The 22,443-nt window shown below is 45.0% G+C and overlaps 1 protein-coding gene across 1 annotated transcript in view; it reads left to right on the forward strand.

Moving 5' to 3' along the window:
- Window positions 1-22,443, forward strand: part of LOC146186227 (protein turtle homolog A-like) — a 219,563-nt gene that overhangs the window by 142,610 nt on the left and 54,510 nt on the right. The window contains exon 2 of the mRNA XM_084608007.1: window positions 20,364-20,699. Within this exon, the coding sequence (XP_084464133.1) occupies window positions 20,364-20,699 (336 nt within the window). The remainder of the gene's footprint in view (window positions 1-20,363; window positions 20,700-22,443) is intronic.

Here is a 22,443-nt window from a genome sequence, read left to right on the forward strand (position 1 = left end):
CGGCGCAGAATTGGCTTCCGATTGCCTTTTGTCCGTGTTTTTTTTTTTACCTTGCCGTTCTCTCCCTTTTTTGTCTATTTTTTTCCTGCCATGAATGCCTGCACCAGTTCGGCAGGGTAGGCGGGACGGGGGGGGGGGGGGGGGGGGGGGGGGGAGGCGGAGGTGGAAGTGGAAGCCGAACTCTGGGGTAGATCGTTTCGCCGCGAATTGGTGACGCTTGAGTGCGAGAGGGGCCGAAATGGAGCGGAGGCTCTGCTCGTCTGCGGACTGTGTACCCGAGCGAGGAGATGCCGCTTGGGTTCTTCCCTTCCGGTCTGTGGAATGCGGTTTATTGAATCTGGGAAATGCGACGCTTAGGTCTTAGCATAGCTGTAGAACAACGATCTTTCTTTGAGGCATTCCGCGTACGGCCGTGTGGAGTCACGGATTCTGACCTTTTCATAAAGGATGGATATTCTACTCTTGGTTATATGTCTTTATTTTGCAATTATTTTGTCCTACGTGGTATATTTCTTATGATAGTACTGGTGATCGCAATCACTTCGATCAATTTCACGCAGCACTCTCTGCAACTTGCTGTGCTTATGTTTTTATGCGTACCCAGGCAGCGAACATAGTACTTAGTGTGCCTTCATAAGGCGTTACTGGCCGTTACTATTGCTGCGGTACATAAATAAACGTTTTTATGATACCGCAGGTCGATAGGAACAATCTACCACCTACGATAAGCAGATTGAGAACCTTCAGCTGTAAAATGTTGTTTGATTTGTTTCAGTGCAATGGACTCCTGTTTCCCAGATTTTTTGAGCGTTATGTGTTACTGTGTGAAACCTAATTCCTGCTTAGAGCCGATTTGTCACAAGAGGTGTCGCTGCACCAACACGTAAAAGAGCGATGCGTTGCATGACTCAAGGAACCGGAGCCCCGTTTTTTAGTTCCCCAACAGTAGCTCCAGAACCCGAGTGACTCACATCCGAGGAGGACAGTCTGGGGCGTGGTGAACGGCAGGCTCGTTTCATAAAACACATGTTCTTGTTCTCGTTCCTTGAAAGCCTGGCCCTGAGCAGGATGACGTGGGTGCCGGAGCAACGCTCTTGACAGCACAGTGTGAAGGCTAAGGGGAAGTAAAATAGGGAAGTGTTCTCCTAGAGTTCGGCGAAGTGCGGAGTGTTCAGGCGTCTACAACGGCTGTTGCCATCTTTGTTAAACGACAAAAAAAAAAGGATGAAATCGGTAATAAGAAGAAAAGAAAGTGACGGGACTGAACATTCCCGCTTCAAGGTGTCTGGAATTGCGCACGCATTCAGACTAGCTAAAAAAATAACGTTAATAATACGGTGCCTGAAGCATTCAAGCTAGAAAGCACAGACAAGAAAAATGACTTCAAAAGATAAACAAAAACACAAGCAGTTTGTGTTGTACAAAGCAGCTGATGGCAGCGCCAGTGGAAGGTTGTTGGATGGGTATGCAAACTTGCCGGCGACAGGGTTTATCGCGCTGGCGTGCGAGCCCCCGCTGGTTCGCCGAGATGCTTATGGGGTGCCTCGTGAGGGAGTCTGCGCCGGCGCATCCCGGGAGTAGTTTCCCAACTGCTTTTTGCTCCTTACGTTGGCTGGCGTCTGGATGGGCGATGTGGGGTGCTCTCTATCAGAGATTCCTGGGCACCCAACACCTGCTCTTTTATTTTCTCTCTATTTTCCTTACTTCTCGCCCCCTTTTTCTAATAAATCGGCCTTTTCCCCCGACACACTATGCTGCTTAATCTGTGCATTCTGTGAAAGACGCCCCCAGCTTGTCGAGACGGCCGGAATACAATCCTGTTTGAGGGATGGTGAAAAAAAAAACAAACAAAACAGTATGCTACGGTTGACATAGTCGATTTCGTGTTTTGTTGCAGCCTCCTCCACTAGCTGGGTCGCTTTTTTCTTTAGTGGCTTATAAGTACGCCCACTAGTGCAACCTCTCGATAATGTTAATCGGAAAATAAAAGGCCTGCCCCTGCATACCTGCACGCATCAGGTACGTAAGAAAAGGACCAAAAATAGAGGCCTCTACAACAGGGAACCGACGCCAATGCTGTTGGTTCCTCGAAACTGGATCATTTGTTCGTTGGTTTCCCTTGAACGCAGATCACTGTTTTTCTGTCACCTCGAGGAATGTACTTTTCTGGCGCAGTGTGCGGCTATGTTGCTCTCGCGAAGAATTCGGAGCAGATCTAAGAAGCGCGGCCTACTTCCCCTTAGCACAGTGGGACTGAATCATGTGCATGCAAAGAGAAGCACCGCATGTGCTCTAGAAGTGAAATAATTACGCGTCGCTTACCGTTGGATGCGTTCGTGATGAAACGCTACAGCTGGGCACTCATTTATCATTCGTTCACGCGCCTATCATGAGCCTATGCCTTTCACAGTGAATGTTCAGGTTGGGAACGATTTCTCAAAATTTCATAGTCAAATGAGTCTGTAGGACCAGCAAAAGAAATTAATATTCCGTCCTGGGTAGGTTTCTCGCTTGCCATGTTTTTATTTATTCGCACCAGGCACGCAAAAATGAGTAATGATGGAGCTTATCAATATTCCATAGTTTATTGATCATTGTGGAACCAATCAGAGGCACTGGTAAACAGCCGAGCAAATTGTCGCCTCTTAGAAAAAGAAATTCAAGTCAGGTATTGATTGCGCGAATAAACTAGACACGCGAATGAAAGGAATAAATTACCTGACAAGTGTGAACCTCCTCATTCATGAAATACCAATACCCGCACACGCAAGGTAATTATTCCGGCTTTCCGGTTCACATAATATTTGATAAAAAGGTTGCGCAATAAGGGCGAGGACAGAGAAGAGACCACGAATATGAAGATGTGTCCTCAACTAGCCCAGCAACACGTTTTATTAATATTTTATTTGTGCCATTTTCGTTGCCAGTCAGCGATCCACTTCGTACCTGCTTCGATTTTCCGTGATTATGGGCACTTCCAGGTTTCATGAGCTCTGCAGGGATCTGTTGTTGTAGACGTGGATATCCTGCGTCATCTGAGCAGGGAACAAAGGGACAGTTTGCGAATCTGCCCCTGTGAGGGTCCGGGAGCTTGACTGCAGCTCATCACAATCTCGTAATTATGGTCTTGAAAGTTCTAAGAGCGTAAGCTATTTTTGGGAGGCGCATAAATACATTCTTTAGTAAAATTTTAAGACCGAGTGCTGAAAGCAAAACATGGCCTCGGTAATCAAAGTGAGTTTGCCAGGAATTAATTGCCAAGAGAAGACGTTTTGTTTGACAACTCTAATGAGACCGGAAAGCGTGGCGTGACATGGTCCATAGGGTCACGAAGAGTCGGACACGACTGAACGACTAAACTGAACTGAATGAGAGCAATAATAACCAGTGCAAAAAATACGTAGACGTAGGACCACCGGAAACTAATTTATAGCGTTTTCGAATATCACTGCATTTCATATCACCTAGAACCAGCAGGAACGCGTTGCAAGCGTGCGCTGTCAGCAATACGAAAGCCGAATGGATAGATCTTATCAATGAAAAAATTTCATGACGAAGGAACGGCTTGCGATTCGAGTCAAGCTTTTGTTTTTTTTTGCCATCAGCAAGCGATGGCGCTGCTTATGAAATGTTTGCAAATTTTTCCTTCTGCCGGAATCGAAGCAGACCTCGTTGCGAAGCTTCGACTAAATCTGACTTACTTCACATGAAGTTTTTTTTTTTTCTTTAATTCTGTGTACTGCTAAGTTTCTCCGGACCTCTTGTACTGATGAAGTCTTTTAGAGAATATCAGCTCGGAACCTGGGAAGCCTCACTAGGGGAGGAATGTTCGACCGTTGAGCTTTGACAGACGCGCCGGGTTAACTAGCACTGTGCATATGCAACTTCCCTATCGAAATAAAAGCTTTTACTTTTGGTCAGTTATGTGCGATTACTATTCGATCGAGCTTAGTAATTCTGCCACGAACATTAAAAGAGTGAAAAGGCCGGGCTCGTGGTCGATTAGCTGATTAGAACCAGTGGTTTTAGAGCGATTTAATAAGCATGATTATTATATGTACTGCTTTTTTAGGATGGAGATCATAGATGCATGCTACGGATAGTCATTCTCGCGTTATATTCTAATCTGCTAAAAACAATTATTATAAAATGCGCCTGAGTGTCAGTCTTGTTTATATCTATGTATGCATATGCGGATTGAAACATATCTTTTTGAGACTATGATTTGCTTTCACAGCTGCCTGTTTTTGTGTCAGCGAAACTGCCTCAGCATGACCTGTAAGAAAGCACTTGCGATACAATATATATATTGCAGAATACTCGCATTAACTTCCAACTAAATTCCCCAAGGTTTATTTTCCCAATTCATGGTTTTCTTTCTTCCGTCCTCTCCGTCTTCCTATGTTTCAGCGCTTAGATTAAGGTCCTGTCGCATATGTTCCCAATCTCCTCGGCCGGAGAAGGCTCGCTCACTTGCTTTCCGGGTATACTAATGCCATTCCCATCGCTTTGCTTTCTTCGCTTCCTTCTTCATTTCCCACTGGAACCACGGATCCATTCTTTCCTCTGCCTCTTGTTTCCTGCATTTCCCGAGCGAAACAGAGTGGATGCCGCCGCGGCGCACCTTGGAATTATTCGCTGCCGTTTCCACCCCTTCCTGAAGCTCAGTGCAGGCAATGTTTTCCGAATGAATTCCGATACGTGAACAGAATTCCAGAATGAGAAATCGCTCCAGAAAAAATACCAAATCCAGGCCGCTACCTCAACAGAGACCGGCCGGAGTCTCCACAGCCATCTAACGTGGATGGCAATAGGGAGCTTCTCTTTCCCTTTTGGGCTAAACTGTTTCTTGTATTTGAGGCTGCTTTGGATTCTCCTTTTATTCCACTCGACCCTTCTTCCTTACTGCTTGCGGCATTTAGTTGAAAATTACAGATTGAAATTCGTTGAGTCCTATTAAAGGAAATTTTACGTCTTTCCTTGATTTCCTCGTTCAGCATGTTCTCCTTTCTGCATCCCGATCGAGCTCTGCACGCTTCTATGATGTAGCAGTATTAAGGAAAGATGGAGAAGAACACTTATGGTACTTTATTTTTCATTCCCACATCGAAACGTGCAGGTCTCGTCTTAGAAAGCCGATAAGTATGTCCAGAAATGGGTTGCCAAATCTTTCATTCCAATCAAACCTTGTAGTTTTAAGAAATGCAATTTTTGAGATCACCGATTTCTGAATATAAGCTTATCTTTTTCTGTTATGACGGTGTCTACAAAACAATACATTAGCTGCATCAGAAATCTGTGCCATCATCTCCGCCCAGTGTGTCGAGGAATCTTGGTCACCTTGGCTAAGCCTGAAGCGTGAAAAAGGTACGGATGTGAGAGAGTCTCTCTCTCACGTTCCTGTTTCTTTTTTTAGACTTCAAGCTTCGCTAAAATTAACAAATTAAACCAACTAGCCCAAGGAATAGCCTTGTCAAAGGATGTTTTTTATTGTTCACGTCACTGCTTTATGCGCACCTGATAGGTTTACTACCGCATATGTGCTCAATTCCCCATCTATGCATATGATATCTGTACTTGGGCATCAAGTGTGACTCGTCCCCAAGTTTGTGCGAGGCTTCAGAAAGCGTCAACGATAGCGACTACTTACCTGCGTTTGCACGGCCTAAATATTTCGACCCAGAGGTGTTCACTTGTGATATTCATAAGAAAACAATGCTAGCCCATATATATCAGTGGTAGTCATTCCCTATGAGAGAAGCCATCGCTTCCTTGGAATTGTAATGCTCCTGACATTATGCCGTGTGGCTGCTTTTTGCCGTGTATATGGCAAGGAATAAAGAAGGAGCGAAATACTCAAGTTGAGCGCGTGGCCGCGCTGTGGAAAAATAAAATTAACAACGGTTAGGCGGTGTAAACCCAGTTTGACGAGGGATAGTTGTTTTTCTTGGTTTTGCTAATAGCAGCAGTTTAGATTACGACATTGCGCGCCATCACGATATCATTAACGTTACAGACAATCAACCAACTTTCAAGCTCAAAGGTTCATAGTCATGGTCAAGTGGTCATGGATCAGCTTACCATATCATAACACATTGGACGAGATTTGTCGCTAGAAGGGCTAAATACCTTGATCAGCTTCAGGGTTATCCGGACGGAACCCAGTGGTATAAAAGTTTGTATCTGTCGGAGTAGAGCAATCTCTCTAAACCTACGCTCCCGTGTGATGGATGAGGAAAGGCGCAGGACAGACGTGTAGAAAGTAAAATAACGTTCAGAACTTTCCTGGGCGTCAGTAACAATGGTTTGATGAATGAAGAAATTTGCCTGGGCTAGTTGGTTCATGGCTAAATGGTGAAAAAACAGCGCGAAACAAACGAGGACGAAGAAACACGTGAGCAAAGGACAGGCGCACAAGGGAAACCACAGTTGGTAATTACAGCACCTGTTATCTGTTCACGCGTTTCTTCGATCTCGTTTGTTTAACACTGTTCTTTCACCATTTAGTGAATTTACGTTTGGCGAAGCAATGGGAGATGATCTTGTATCCTACCAGAGAGAAGTAAAGTGTTCGTCATGGGAGACGGAGCAACTAAGTGGGCCGACTGAAGGGCTATGAGGGAAGAAATAAGGCATTGCTTCAGAGAAGCGTTGGGTTCGTGGCAGATAGGGCTCTGTTTGGACCTTTTTCCTTCGTGCATGATGCTCACCGTGCTCACCTCTTTTTAGCTGACTGCATCTTGCTTTGCAATATGCCAGCGGATGTTAAAGGACAAGGGTCACCTGGCAGGATTCTCACATCACACTTATAAAGCATAGCAGTTGTGGTCCGAATAACCTTCGATGATACCATATAGCTGCTTTTCGACTAGCACTTACCTTGCCTCGCTGACTACGAATGTAAGACACGTTCTGCAGCTTTGCCACATGAGAAGTCTTGGTTCGCCTGAAAATTACGCAAATCACTCATGATTCTCCGCCGTCCAAGATGAGTGAGGAACAGACCTCGTCGAACAGCCGACCTTGCATAAGTACAAAGAGTGGCAAAAGTGGATAGCGAAGAAAATTGCTCTCCACCACTCTTCCAAACAAGGAGCTCTAGTCCTGAGTGTCTAACCTTCTGTATTTAGCTAAAAAGCTTCCTGCTATCGCCAAGTGAAGTTAAAAGAAAAATACATCTAGGGCACATGTGTACAACCCATATCTAGCATTGAAAGCTTTACCCTCACGTCCTCGCATGCTCTCTTACCAAACTCGCACTCTAATGGTGAACTTCGGGAGCGGCTTTATGTTCCCAAGCCAGCGCAGCGTGAGCAGAGGACCCGGAGACGACACTGGCGTGCTCAGGACCCCGGTGATCACGTACGCTGATTTTTATGTCCATAACTTCAGCCGTGCCGCCTCTCGATGGTACCGAGAAGCATATCGCCTTTATGGCGTTTCATATATCTGCCATCCTCAGGCCCGCTCTCCCTTTCATTCAAAGACAGATACAAAGTGCGGGATTTTACGGTGTGCACTTTCGATTTGTTGCCGCCACCGAAAAGCGGGAGAACATTAGCGTCGTTCTCACGCAGGCAACGCTCAGTCTCGTGAACCGTACACACTTTAGGAGGGAAAGTGTGCTTTTGTGTCTGGTGAGTCTTCACAGGCTTACAAAACGACCAATCGTGTGCCCCTTGTAGCGAAGCGGAGTACAAACAGTGCCTGACTCTCAGCCGCCCGCGCCCAGTGGGGTTGTCCTTCTTCCACTTCAACCGTTCCTCGCTGTGTGCTCATTTTAGCTTATACGCAGTAGTTTTGAGAGCAGCAGGACGAGATCCTAGCTCGAGAAGGCCATCATATTCGAATCGAAGTGGTGTTTTACGCACACCTGGTGAATGTAGGGTCGAATATGATGCAACGCGAGTTCTTAATCTGGTCGGCAGAACCGTATAAGGGGTGCTTTAGACTTTGAATTGTCGTTTCAGTCGTCTTATTTAGTTATCCCCTTGTTCTTTGTTTCATTTCAAACACACCGGGGTAGCAGTGTGAGCGTTATTGCGGACGTTGTACAGCCGTATTTTGGACTTTATACTTTACAGGGTTAATGCAGCCTACAACAGGGATGTTTAGCGAACGCTAATACGAGCGGAGTTTTCGAGTGTGAAGGAGGCGGTGAACAAAAATAACCAGATTTTAACGCCCTATTGCTGGGCTGCACTAATGTTGAAGAGCTCGCATTTGAAGTGCGTGAATTTGAGAGATCTCTTAATTTACATTTCGCATGGCCCAATATAAAGTTGATGTCTGCGTTGAGCCTGTCGCCTAGACGTGCTAAACAGTTTTTTTGTTTCGCACGTCAGAATATAGGTGCACACGCTCGCGGCTGTGCAAGCAAGATCCTGTGCTACAAAGAGCACAAATCTGATACCAGACGTATCTGTCCTTGAATAAATTTGTACCCTGATATGTGTTGTGGTAGTTTTACGATTCGGGCATTCTATAAACCTTCTCCGACTACCCTAAAGCATTTTATGCCAGTAACATTGAATAATGCTCGTGTTGGGGCGGGTTGGTTCACTTTCAAGTGCGTATTGGCTACAATACCTAGGCTGTACGCCGGCTGCCGACGGCTTTTCTTATCGTGACCGAGGTCTTTAACGCTTTCTGGGTAAGACCACAAATGCCAAGTAAGCTCAGGCTCTCAACTGAAAGTTTATTTCAAAGGGAATGAAAGAATAATAATCACACACGTGACCTCTCACAGATAACATCAAGTGATGACGGTATGTGGAACTTAAAGTAATTTAAATCTTGCTTGGCAGCTAACGAAGAGCGGTTTCCGCTCACTGCACACTTTGAGATTGTCGATGCGAAAGGTCCTGCTGGTGCTCCTTGAGAGTTCTTTCATTTTCTTTGACATAAACCGTCAGCTGGGGGAGCGCTTAACTATGTTGTTCGTGCTTTTTCTTACCCTTTATAACGTAGGCCTTCTATCCAATTTTCAGAGCCGAAAAATGCCCCTCAAATTTACGCAAGTCCAGCATTTACACATAAAGTCGATCCTGGAGATGCGCTTTTCCTAATCGCTCTCTTAAGGCCTTTTTTTTTTCTTTTTTTTTTTTTTGCCAAAGCTGGGTCGGCTGTACAATCTTGGGTGTCTCCTGCCTGTTCCGGATTCTGCGCGAAGCATGTTTTTGTTTTGCGAAGAGCATTTTAGTTGACGAGTGACCTGATGCAGGAATGCATTTACCGGCCACATTTTCACCTGATATTGTCCGTGACGTTCCCGTCTACTAAGGCTAAACGACATCCGACGGAGCAGTTTCAAGAATTCACGTGACTTCGAAATACTCCACATTAAGGAACACTAACTGTGAACAGTTTATTTAATTCACTACCACTAAATACGACATTGCGAAAACAATGCTGTTAGTTTGGCAGAGCTTCTAGCGCGTGCGCACTCAGCTTGTTTTCGGCCATTTACTGGACACTTGGCGTTATCTGGGCCAGTCACAGCGCACCGCTTTTTGTTTGAATAGCGATAACGGCGCCAGATGGCGCAACTCGAACAAAAAGTGGCTTTATGCCCATTTTGTGCTTGAACGATGAATTTCTCCTTTCGGATATGCAACTCGTGAACTGCCACACGCTATGACCGTACCTCACATAATGGTGTCGTTATCAGCAGAATCTTCCATGAGTGCTACTGCCAATCACCGAGAACACGTATATATTTGCACGCCATGTTGACGTAACCAGCATGAATAATGTGTCTTACCTCAGTTACAGCATGTTGTGACTCGCTGCCCTGTGCCACAGCACAGAGTACACGTGTGAACAAAAGAGCGTTAGCTAAATACCTGTGCTTTTTATGGCAAGTGAACAAGGGTCAAGACGCATGCCTTCCTCAGTAGAAAAATCTAGGCGTAGCACAGATTAGCGTGGCCACTGCCTATGAAACTCTTAAAACAATACTTTAGGCATCGACGAATTGTAGTTGGGGCAATTAAAAAATAAAAGCGTCGTAACCTGCAGCTATTCCAAGGCGAATGTTGTCATTTGCGAGTTTGTAACTTACCAAACCAACGTTTTGTTCCCTACAAATCCGGACGTATGCCGCTTCTGGGAGACACTAATATTCAGAGAAGCAAGACAAAGTTACATAACAGCATTTAGCAGCAATTACTGCTGCATGTCAAACTGCGCCAAAAACATTCCTACCATTCAGAAAAAAGTGCATCCAATTTGTTTTTCAAGACAAATGTTTAAATAAAAGTATTGTGTACATAATAACGCAATAAAGCTGCCATAAGGATGTCACTCCCGGCCTAAAATAAATAAAACGGTAAGCGTGAACAACCCTGAGAAGATCGTATTTGCCCATATCTCCGCAACTGACGCTAAAATATTTGCTTTAAACAGCATAAATATTCTGTTAGTGTTATAATGCGGTCCCAATGTAACTTTCTTCTAATTCGGAGAGCATACACTCATGCCGACATTCTAGTGGAAATTAAGAAAAAGAAATGGGCATGGGCAGGACTTGTAGTGCGAAGAGAGGATAACTGATGGTCGCTTAGGGTAACAAACTTGATTCCAAGGGAAGGAAAGCGTAGCAGGGAGCGGCAGAAAGTTAGGTGGGCGGATGAGGTTAAGAAGTTCGCAGGCGTCAAGTGGATGCAGCTAGCACAGAACCAGATTAAGTGGATAAATATGGGAGAGGCCTTCGCCCTGCAGTGGGTATAGTCAGGCTGATGATGATGATGATGACACTCATGCCGTTCGTTCAACAACAGCACTCTACATTCTGCACCACATACCAAGTGGTTTACATAACTTTAGTTCAAAACGGTTTTGAATAAGAAGAGCCACAATCCGTTTTTTCGCGATCTGCAATAATGCGACACCAGCGAAGATGAACAGTGTGAAAGCTCACTCTCACCACAGATCCCTACCCACCCGATAAATCTCCTCAATAGCGCTTTCACACAACATTCTGTCAAGTTCATTTGCACAAGGCTACTACGCGACCCTTAGCTAGAACTGGGACCACTTCAGAAAGAAATGTGCCGCTCGCATCTTTCAGCTTGATGCTCCTATTACTTTTTTGAGAACTGTCGCTTATGTCAATTTGGCATCAAGTTCTTCCAACACTCATTTCTCTATCATGATTTCAAGCGGGATGTTGTTAGCCGCGTTGCTTCCCTGATCCACTCAACCTTATTCCTGTTTCTGGAAGGTACACCGGTAATATTCCTTTCTTGTATTCGCTGTTTTTATTGAGAAAGCATTAAAGGCTTCCTCGACTAAAAATGTGGCGTCAGATTTAACACTAGGACATAGATAAGGCAAGTGGAGTCGTCGGAATGGAAACGAGAACTACGCTGTCAATGTAGTATTTTTGTCTTGGTCGTAACGTCTAGAAAATTTCTCTGAATCAATTACCCCGCAGTTTAGTACCCAAAGTAAATACATGGTTATCTCCATACAGACGTGCAATTGTCTGCAAAAACAAGCATAAAAGAATGACACAGAACCCGATTTAATGGCATCAACAGTTTGCAATCCTATTGCATTGGCAACGCATGACGTATTTAGGTGTTCCTGTGTACGGTTTATTTCCTTTTTAGTTCATGCATAATATAGGTTAACATTCCTCTCTTTTTTATATACCTGCTTTATCGTCGGTGCTCCGTCTGCTCTAGCTGCGTTTTAATTCTTTCCCGGCTCCTTCCCAAAACAAACGGACGTCTGAATTTGCTTTCATAATGTAAGGTCGATGACACGATCCTCGTCTTCAAAGCATGCCGGTACAACGTGCTGCTGTGGGCGCCGAGTTCATGACATTTGAGAATTTAACCAGAGGCTCGAATCGCGAACGCAGCAAGCCTTAACAGAGCAGCAGGTCGTGATTGGAATTACAGCCCGATAGGAGTTTTCAAATGAGGCTTCTCTAAGCATCTCAAAGGAAGTGAGGGTACCTTGTATTTGCAGTCTGTCGTACGTGCCAGGATACCGGAAAATTTAGGGACGACAGGAAATCGTAAAGGAATGAGGTGACGGTACTGGCGGAAACTTATTGATTCTTCTGCAATGATGCGAATTCATCCTTTCTTTTTTTTGCGCTCGTTATTTTCATGTCCTATATCCCCTTTTTCTTCAGCCTTACTTGTGACAGGAAGACACAATGCGTGGAATTGAACAGGAAATCGACAATAAGGGTTTATCTTTTTGTTTCAAGAAAATGAAAACTGGATCGCCTTTAGTAATATTCTAGGATAAACAACTAAGAGCTCTATTATACTTCCCTCATGAGTTTTATGAGTGTCAGATGCCAGGATTCTAGACTAACGACAAGTATTCGAGTTGTGGGGGAAAGTTATATGCACTTAATAACACTACCTGCAATAAAACCTGCGACAAAACTTTCTTGAACGTTCATCCCAGTGAGGTCGGTGGGAGATTTACAGGTATATTTCTGATAGTGTGAACTATTTATTGCTTTGCTGTCAGGAGGTGCACTTCGCAAGTCACCGATCAGCAAAAACTAAAAGAAAACACCTGCTCGCATGAGACTAGCTGGTTGCCTCTCCATTTTTTTAGTTTTTGCAATAAAGAAGTGCAATAGTCACTTATCTTTCATGTCTGTTCGATGAAATTTCAAAGACGTAGATACAGTGAAGGGGAGCGCAAAAGGCAGCGGTGTCTTAAATATCACGTAGCTGCCTGCAGACAGGTGTTAGTGCTCAATAAGGAGTGCACACTCCTTCCTTAAAGGCGCATAAGTTTCACAGGGTTAGAAAAAACTTTAGTTATTCTTTCATGGCACCCGAAAATACCTCTTTGCTTCTCCGCCGGCATTCCGAAGAGCGTTGAAGCCTTTCCTCGGCTCCCTTATTAAATCCGAAGTCGCTTTATGCGTCGCCGACGTCTCCTACTTTATGTGTTTTAGAGCCTCCGCTGCTGCGCTTCCAGACTTCCCGCTAGCTCGTGAAACCATTCCTTTGATCCCTGCTTTCTCCGGCCAACGGCGGGAAACGCTCGCTCCTCAAGGCGTGCGCTAGGCCAGCTACACGGGTCCCCGACTTCTCCCATTTCTTGTCGCGGGGTGAAAGCGTATTTGTCTCAATTCGCTGCCATATTTCGTGACTCCTATTTTTTTTTTTTTTTAGTTTTTCAACCTCACATTTGCAGCTCCTATCTAACTAGCATCCTGTGACTCGTTAAGTGTACGTAAAACAGCGCTGCGTCGTGGAATTAGGACGTGTTTAACCTGGATTTATGACTGCGATGGAAGACGGGCTGCACACACGCCTTTGTCGGGGTGTCCGCGTGCTTCCTCGCCCCCGTGTCCTTGGAAGCCGAAATTTTGCTGGAGTTACTACCGAGCTGTTTTAAAAAGTGAACCGACGTCGCCCCTATCACATTCATGAGCGTAAATAACCGGGCAAGAAAGCAAAAGCGCAAGAAGGCAAAGGGTGCAATATAATGTGCGGCCAACGCGCACTCGCTTTAACGGTTAGGGTACGCATAAAGCCGGGGATATCACCAAGCGGCTGGCTGACCACGAAGAGGCCTTTCCGCATGGACACGCATAATCTGCCTTTCACCATTTCTCGACTCCGACCGAGAGTGTACCCGAAAACAAACTTCCAAGTGCTTTTCTTTCTGCCGTTCAGAATGGCGCCTTCATGTGAAAGGAGTGAAAGGAAAACTAGATGTCTTGCCATGAGAGCGCGAGAGAAATAAATGCAGAGAATATAGGACACCAATTGAAGGAGGAGAAAGGAAAACGCATAACGACGAGCACTAGCCAGAAAGATGGCTGCTTCGGTGCAAGCGTTGTCCATGCACGTAGCCTGATCGGTTTAGGTACCCGACGAGGCCCCACCGCTCTCCCTCGACGCCAGTAGCGCCTTGGACAGCGCGCGCGTGACGGTTATGGAAGGTCGTCACTACCTCTCATAAACCCCGGAGCAACCCGCGCGGTCTTCGTCGTTGTCGTGCGCCGACCTATAACCAGGGCGTCTAGCTGCTGGACCACCGCTGCCGTAATTTCCGTCTCGGCGAACCCTGGCCCGGAAGTGAGGGGCGTGCGGAAGTGAAAGAGGCACGCAAGGTCTGCTGACGGAATCCCGGAACAGCGCCGCGGCGCTCCGGCCGGAAGCTGGGAATGTCCGCCGCTCGCACCAGCACCGACGACCACGAGCGGCCCGCGGTGACTCGACATATTCTACGTGATTAGACTCGTCAAGCGTTCCACCCTATGTGACCTCATTCTCCCCTCGTGCCCCTGCCACGCTACTAAGGGCCACCCGACGTCGGAATGAGCTCACGGGAGGATGCAGAACAAAAAAAAAAAAAGGAAACAAAATTGAGGGCTGCACGAAAAGCAGCGAAGCGAACGCAGGGGTGACGCAACGCTGAGAGCAGAGCGGCGCAAGAACATACACGATAGTTAGGATGAGGGAAACGGGGAGAAGATGAAAAAAGGAAGAAGCATTGAGCAACGCTTGGGCAAACACGCGGTGGAAAAAAGTAGAAGGGAAACGGGAATGTATGAAGAGTGATCGTGAAGGGAGCAACAGAGAAGGAAGCCATTTTATGCTCGTTCGAGGGGAAAATATTTCCCCTCAGCATAACTTCGGGAATGGCAAACACGGCATTCAAACCTCTAATGGCAGCGGCCTGATGCGCTCGAAATTTTCACTTTACGTCCCTAATATTTCATTGCGCTATTGTTAATTTTGCGGCTTCCTAGCAGCCACCATGCTCTCCGTCACCTGTTCAGTTGGATAACCTTTTCACGTTAGTATAGGAATGGTCATTTTTGTTATTTTTCTTTATAAAACGAGTTAGGAGCGAATAGTGTTGAACGGAGATGTATGCAAACAAGGCAGCTAGGCAATATTTGGTAGATAAAGTATAAAAGGGGTGTACTTCAAGGGCAAAGACTCGGTGAATGAGGGCAACTTTTCTTTTTTTTTTTATGGGCGGCAAAGTGCGACTGGCAAAACGATTGCTGGGAGCTTCTCCACGGTTAGTCAGACATGTGTACGTTTATATCCCTGTTATGCCCCGCCCATTTGTTTTTATTTTTAGAACACTTCGGGAGGTATTACAGCATTTGTTTGCTTCTGGCCGTCGGTCACTGATGAGCAAACAGCGTACATTTAAACAAGTAAATTATCTGGAACGGCATAATGACTAGTATATAACATTTAGAGAAAAAGCAAACAATTCGTTAGTAAGGTTTGTTTTCACGTAAAACAGGAAACACATCGACTGTAGAGCTACCGGCTTAGATATGATGATTAATAAAAATCTGATTTTTATTGATCTGTGTTAAATTAAAGACTCCAAAGAAAATGCTTACGCCGAAATTGATATTGCGTCCAATGAATTCTAATACCGTAACGCCATCTGCTAAGTACAACTGCTTTTTCTCTTGACTGCATGTCGCTTATTCACAATGCGCATCAAGTGAATCTAACACGCCAATAAAATGCCTCCGATTATTACACACCAGCTAAAACCTACGCTGTATATCATGACGTTCGTTTACCAGTGATCCCGTCAGTTCATATTTCTTTAATATCAGCGTCCAGAAACACAGTAACTTTCCGATTTATCAAAACCAAACGATTTTTGGTCAGCGCAAGGTGTGAAGCAATTCCTTAATATGGGAGTGCCGAGGTCGCTGTTCCCGTTTCTATTTGCTTGTACGTTAGTAGGTGACCGTTTATAGACTAGTTTACTAAGTAAGTTACAGTATATGCCGCTCTACTTCACAGTGAGGCTTGCTTGAGGAGGGTTTTTTTTTTCTTGTTATTCCGATATCACTCGAAAGATACGTGCGTGAACGAACTGTGATGAGAGTCCTTTCACATTGGTTCGACTGCATAGAACATCTGATACGTCGCACATAACCTTGCATGTACTGCACTCTAGAATCTGCATTCTCTACTCTCCGGTGTGCTTGCTTTCACTTCACAAGTTCCGCATCGATGTGAATGAACTCCCCTACACATAAGTTTCAATATATTCAATATTCCTGTCGCCACTCGAAATACAAATGCATTGTTGGTGCAGAAATTAGTACAAATGTATTTTTTTTTTCAAAAGTGAGTGTATATTCGGTCCTTGCTTACAAGTAATGAATTATTTTTTTTCTCTAATGCATATTCAGAAAGCAATCAGTACGCTTGAGGAGGAATGGCCGTTTTTGTAACGTTTAAATGTTCACGCCATTTCGTTAGTTGCTACGTAGGCAACCACTGGGGGGACACCGCGGAATGTCCGACAAGTGAAGTGTAAAGGTTACGTGCTCGCACTTGAGGGATGCTTCTGAGGGCACAATCGGAATCGCACGTGTTCCCTTTTTCACTAAACGCATAATATTCACGTAGTACTCATTTCTTTAGTATTACCTCTTCGCTCATTAGTTGTCAAACACGACATTTAGAGGAGCAGGTCTACCACTTAGACGAATTGACTGTACACTTTAATGTTTGGGTTTATTAGTAGCATAGTTTTCTGAGTGATTAGGAAGCCGTTACTGCATGCGTGAGTGCTGAGACGGCAGACATTTAATTCATTTCGGCTTACACGTGTGTAAGCCGATGCTTTATGGCTGTTGCCTACAGCGCTTATAAATGGCTATGCAGATGGGATTGCTTCAAAAGCGGATGTCGTTTTTATTCTAGCTGATGGTTTACTGATAGACTGTAGGAAGTAGACAAGAGCACAGGACATTACGACTTTCTCCTGTTTAGGAGTTTTCATTGCGCCAGGTGCAATTAACGTCGTTTCTGTTTGCTTTCAGCCGTGAAAGACCAGGAGTGGCATATTAGAGCGATGCGAAAATCGATTCCGTTACGGCGGTAAGGACGTTAAAATTGCTTATGCGTTGACGACAACATGAACACCACCGTGAGGCCAAGTCGTCGTGTTTTACGAAAAGAGGCAATCGATAGTAAATACATGCACGAATGCTTTGAATTCCTTTAATATAATACAAGTTCCCTTTGAATAAAAATAATTTGGGAAGACGTTAGTAGTACAATATGTAGAATAGATAGTGCCTTTTACGCAATAAATGATGAGTGTAAAGACCTGACCCATATACGCAAACAAAAACGCTTTTAAGCTGTCGTAGCCTGATTTACAGCAGGCAAGAGTGCTCCAGATCGAATGCAGTTTCTTCTGGGCAAAATAGCCATGTCGGAGTGGGATCAGCTTATGGCTCCAAGGCATTAATTAATTTCGCTATTTTACGGTCATTCCTTGAACTCGATTGGTTGCGATCGATGTTTTTTGATGTTACCTCGTCTGCGAATAACCTTGCAAAGTTCGATCGGTCCGTAAAGGTAGCATCATCAGGCGAACATGTCCTGCGTGAATCCCAGCCCGGCCATGCCGTCGAGAAACGGTGGTGAAAATTGGTATCTTAAAGTAACTTACCTGTGGCTAGGCATTGCCGAAAAACACCAACCGTTAAGCAAAGTCGCGCACGCGTCTAGATGCGGCTAAAATGGTAATGTTCAACCATGGCACTAATGGCACAGTAGCATTTGCAATGATAAAAATTCAGCCTTCTGTGAGCCCCATGGCATCATGGAATTGTAAGTCAGCGCTCGTCTCGTGTGCTGTTATGGCGCGCTGTTTTACCACAGATGGATAAGCAACCTCTCCAAGCTGCCTTCCTGGGCAAGAATATTGCCGTACCGCAGGCAACCTTGCATAAAAGGCGTTTTATTTTCCCTCGGCGTCCTTATAAGTGGGTTTATTTCTGCGCGCCAACTCTGATGACTGCTTAAGCAATTCGCCGAATGCAAGCACTCACTGAAGGTTGTTTCTATCCTATTGCTCCCTCGCTGCAAACTGATAATCTTCCCAGCGAAAAAAAAAAAGATTCAACGCGCTCACCGGAGAGCGATTTGGTGAGCACCACTTATTTGTCCAGCTAGTTCGCCCCACATGCACGGCAGTAAATTTTGTTCCACACTTAAAACTGACAGTAACTGTTTGTCTGCAGGTCGATCGTGTCAGGGTAGTCATGGCCAATGCATTCTTGTGAGAACCACCACGAAGAACAGCCCCACAATTTTTTCATTTAACATGGACAGGGCTGGTCAAAACGATTCCGACGTAAAAGAGCACCTCGCTATCATAATTAAAGTGTAAACGTCATTTTTGATATCGTTTTTGTTTTGTTTTCTGTGACGTCTAGTGAGGTGTAGCATTGCAACCTCATTATGCAGACATTCAAATTTTGGCCACCGAATCAAAGGACGATGGTATAGAACCATTTTTTAGTGGAATAAAGTCGGTATATCACCACTCCCCCCACCCCCCCTTCAAGCAAGCGACATATTAACTTGCTTGAAATAATATTCTCTCTGGGGCCTTCCATCGGTTGCTAATATGTATAGGGCACTAATATTCCGGCATCAGTCGGAACGCTGTTTTTTTTTCTGTTCATTTTACTGTTCATTCTTTTTAAATTCCAATTCATATATCTCGGCAGTTAAAAAGTCATGCACATATAATTTTTTCCCGAGTTCCCACGTCGTTACACGATTGACAGCAGTTACGACAGATATAGCTCATTACGCCGCCAAAGCACTGCTCTGCCTTACCCTGGAGACTTCGATCTTCCTACTGGAGCTTCCCAGTTCATCTTAACATTCTATTCTGTTCAAAACCAATCTAGTGATTGTTGACTGCAGTCGGGGAGGGTAGAGGGCAGTAAAGGCGTTTTATACTTGCTTGATGAGCCTCTTGACTGTTCTAGCAATCTCTCCTGAGTCGTCGTAGTCAGGCAATCTTTGAAATTTCAAATGTTTGTTTTCTTGAAACAGAGTGAGGGAACACATAGGTGAAGTCGTGAAGACTGTGATCTGAATAAGAAATTCTCGCCGTCATTTGCAGTCCTGTACCGCGATGAAAAATATTGGCACCAGTAGTGATACGAGTTCGCATCAGTTTTCACGCGTCGCGCTCAACTTGTGCAAAGGGAAAGAAATTCGGTAACGACAGGCACAAAAAATTTTAGTGATTGCAGTGCCTTTATCAAATGGTGACTGCCGCATATTGATGACCCAAATACGCTTAGTTATGGTTCCAGACGAAAGCTGCCTGTCCTTCAGAACTGTATAGTGCATTCACATCTGGGCTTCCTAACACATATTAAATCGATGCAAAGATTTTATTAGCTCACGATAACAGCTTAAAAAGCGCTTTTCGTTTGCTCCGTTGGGTTGTAAAGTAACACCTAGACAAGTATCTCACTGGACTGCTTAATCTGGGACGTGCAAAAACACAGAAAAAAAAAAACAAAAAATGTTTAAATTTTCATAAAATTTCACGATCTGCACTTATTTGGATGAAGTCCAGTAACCCAACTGAGCTGCTGGAATTGTCGTATGCTCTGATGCATTCGTGTTGAAATGTGCATAAGCTGAACTCACGGGCGTCACTTACTATATAACGCGTTCTGTCCTTCGCTCAACCTCAGTGAAGAGAGACTTATTGGATTACTGTACTCCCGCCAAGCCACTCTCGCAGCAATCAAACCCAATGCAATGGATCTTTGTCCATAAGGGAGCTGTCAAATTATTCTACAGGCTTTGTTATCAACCAAAATATTCAAACCTGCGAATCCAGGGTAGAACGTGAGAAAGACGTTGGCTGCACACTATGAAAGAGGTACTGAACGAGGGTCAAGAAGGGGCCTAAGTTCGCAAGTCGAGCCAACGTTTTGATAAGTGGACTTGTCTCCGTCTGAGCAGCGCGATCATCGCTGGCAGAGGTTTGGTGTGATTACACTTTTACTTCCGAAGAAGAAAAGCAAAGAGGAAAGAGGGAGAATGGTGGGGAAGAAAAAAGTAGATAAAGGAGTAAAAAAATGTTCCTTCCGTTTGTACCTCTCAGCCTGGAACCGGCAATCTTGTGATCTGAAAAAGAAACTAAAAAGCGGCAGCAGCAGGAAACATTACAAATAAAGCAGGTTCGATGTTGACACGCCTTTCTTTAAAGCAAACAGGCATTTTAAATGGTCCCGATAAAGAATACGTCTGCAGGGGAACAGTTCTCGAGAGATTTCAGCTAAGGAGGCAAGGACAAAGAAACAGAATAATAAAAGATGAAGTAAACCTCAGCTACCACGTCCATTTTGGCGACTACGATGCAAAGTGTTCTCCCAAATTAGGAGCATATGCAATGATGAGCTCCTCTCATTGCTATGCATCCACGCCACTTGAGGAAGTGCCACGCTCAGGAACTGGCGAGTGTAAATTAGGGCTCACTTGCAGCTCCTCTTGTGTCTGTGCTCATTCTTCCTTAAATATAACGCTACCCTCTCTGTCCCATTGCAGCTTCCATACTGTACACGGCCGTGTCACGCGGAAAGGTGGCGCTGCCTTGCGACATCAGTCCTCCATCTCCGGACGATTCAGTGACACTGGTGCTGTGGTACAAGGACGAGAGCCTTGCGCCGATCTTTACGCTGGACTCACGGCGTGCGCACGTTGACCAGGCGCGCCAGTCATCAGGACCCGGCCTGGAGCAGCGGGCTCACTTCAACATGGCCAACCAGCCAGCCTTCCTGCAAATTGACCCTGTCGAGGAGTCGGACGCCGGGGAGTACCGATGCCGAGTGGACTTCCGAAGAGGACGATCCATCAACACCGTCATCAACCTCAATGTGATCGGTATGTGCAATGAATGGCATTTTGGTACACCACCAGCGAAACGTAGCCAAAATCTTAATGCGAAAGATTCATTAGCCCCTTCCATAGCTTGGACGGCGTGTGTTTCACAACCGCCTAACACGCGTATTCTTCTTTGCATGTGCGACGCATGGATCTTGCGGCCCTCGCTTCTTCCGATCCTGCAGTTTTCTTCTTCTGCTTCGCATATCTGTTCCTTCTTACTACGCTTGACAAACTGTGTTTGTGTCTGGCGGCACATATCGCCACAAATATACAACACTGCATGAGGCAATGCCACACCGCATTCCATATAGACTTGAAGACCGCTTAGTCAAGTTTGACTGCGCTAAGCATCAACCTTTCCCATTATCTGCTTAATTTTAGCAATGTTAAAATTTGAATATCTTTAGATGCCGGTTAAGCATTGACTAAATCTCAGTTTCGCAACTAGCACTCCTAGAATTGAGGCCCGCACAAGAACCTCTCCCTACCCCTCCCCCGTCTCAAGGGACTCCAACCCACCTCCACTGGCTCACAAGAGATAGCCACATATACATGGCTGAGAACGACTGCTTCCGGCAATTTAACCGCTGCAAAACTGTGTCTGCCCATGTATATACCTACGCGCAACCTAAGCAAAACGACGCCTTCAATTGACGTAAGTAGGTATCTGAGGTTTAAACCTCAGATATTTTTTATTTTCCTCTCAGCATACGTTACAGCGCAATTCTTAAAGCACAAGAATGGTACTGGCAATAAATTAGGTAACATGAAGAGAAACAGCAAATTCTATTCGCCCAAAGATAAAACGGACAGAATTAAATTTTACTTAGCAGGCAAAACAGTTGTACCACTCGCACATCTTGTATTACGACCGCATTTCATTACGAAAGTTTCTTCTGGAAAACGGGAAGCCGATTCAGTCGGCCCTAAAATAACTCAGAAGTTCGTCGTCGTGCTGTCTTCTACCCGAGGGGCAGTGGAAGAGTGTTCGTGAGAAGATGGAGGAATAAAGTTCAAGTTATCGAGCTTTCGCAAGTACTAAGGTATAATAGATCTGTTAGTCGGATGTACAACGCATTAATATTCCCACTACACATTTGTACGAAGATTCACACTGGGCAAGTGACGCGAGACAAGGAAAGGAGCATATGAGCGCAGGGGAATGGTATAACATTTTGGTGTAGTTATTGTACAAAAAGACGTCCTGAAGGAGACGCACCATCTCCGATTCGACGTAAACACCAGGTTGGGAATGGCGGTGACCACAGATATAAACGGACAAGACCATTTGCTCAGGAAATCCTCTTACCCAAAGAAAAACAGTTCTACTGACAAATAAAGAATTAGTTCGCGCGGTTAAGAACCGAATATAGGCTACATAAGAAAGCGCCGAAGCCCAACAAATTCGGCTGCGCAAGTACATCGTCATCGTCATCAAGTGAGCAAATATGCTGCTATTAGCAGGTGTGTGAAACGGCTATTGGGAAAACGGCCACGCGAAACAAATGACGCAAAGCCTGTCCGAAGAATCCCGCATGAATTACGCTCCACTACACAAGTGACGGTTGCATGGCGATAAGAGACTATTTTCTTGGCGGAGGTGAAGCCATAGCGTGTACAAGCTGGTGGTTGCTTGCCAGACTACAAATACGAACATTATCACATTATTATGGAATAAGATCTTATAATACTTGCTAATAATTACCATCATCACTATTTATGCTTTTTACATATCCTACTA

Source organism: Amblyomma maculatum, chromosome 6 (genome assembly GCF_055883805.1).
Source record: "Amblyomma maculatum isolate TAMU_Amacu chromosome 6, ASM5588380v1, whole genome shotgun sequence".
Classification (NCBI taxonomy): domain Eukaryota; kingdom Metazoa; phylum Arthropoda; class Arachnida; order Ixodida; family Ixodidae; genus Amblyomma; species Amblyomma maculatum.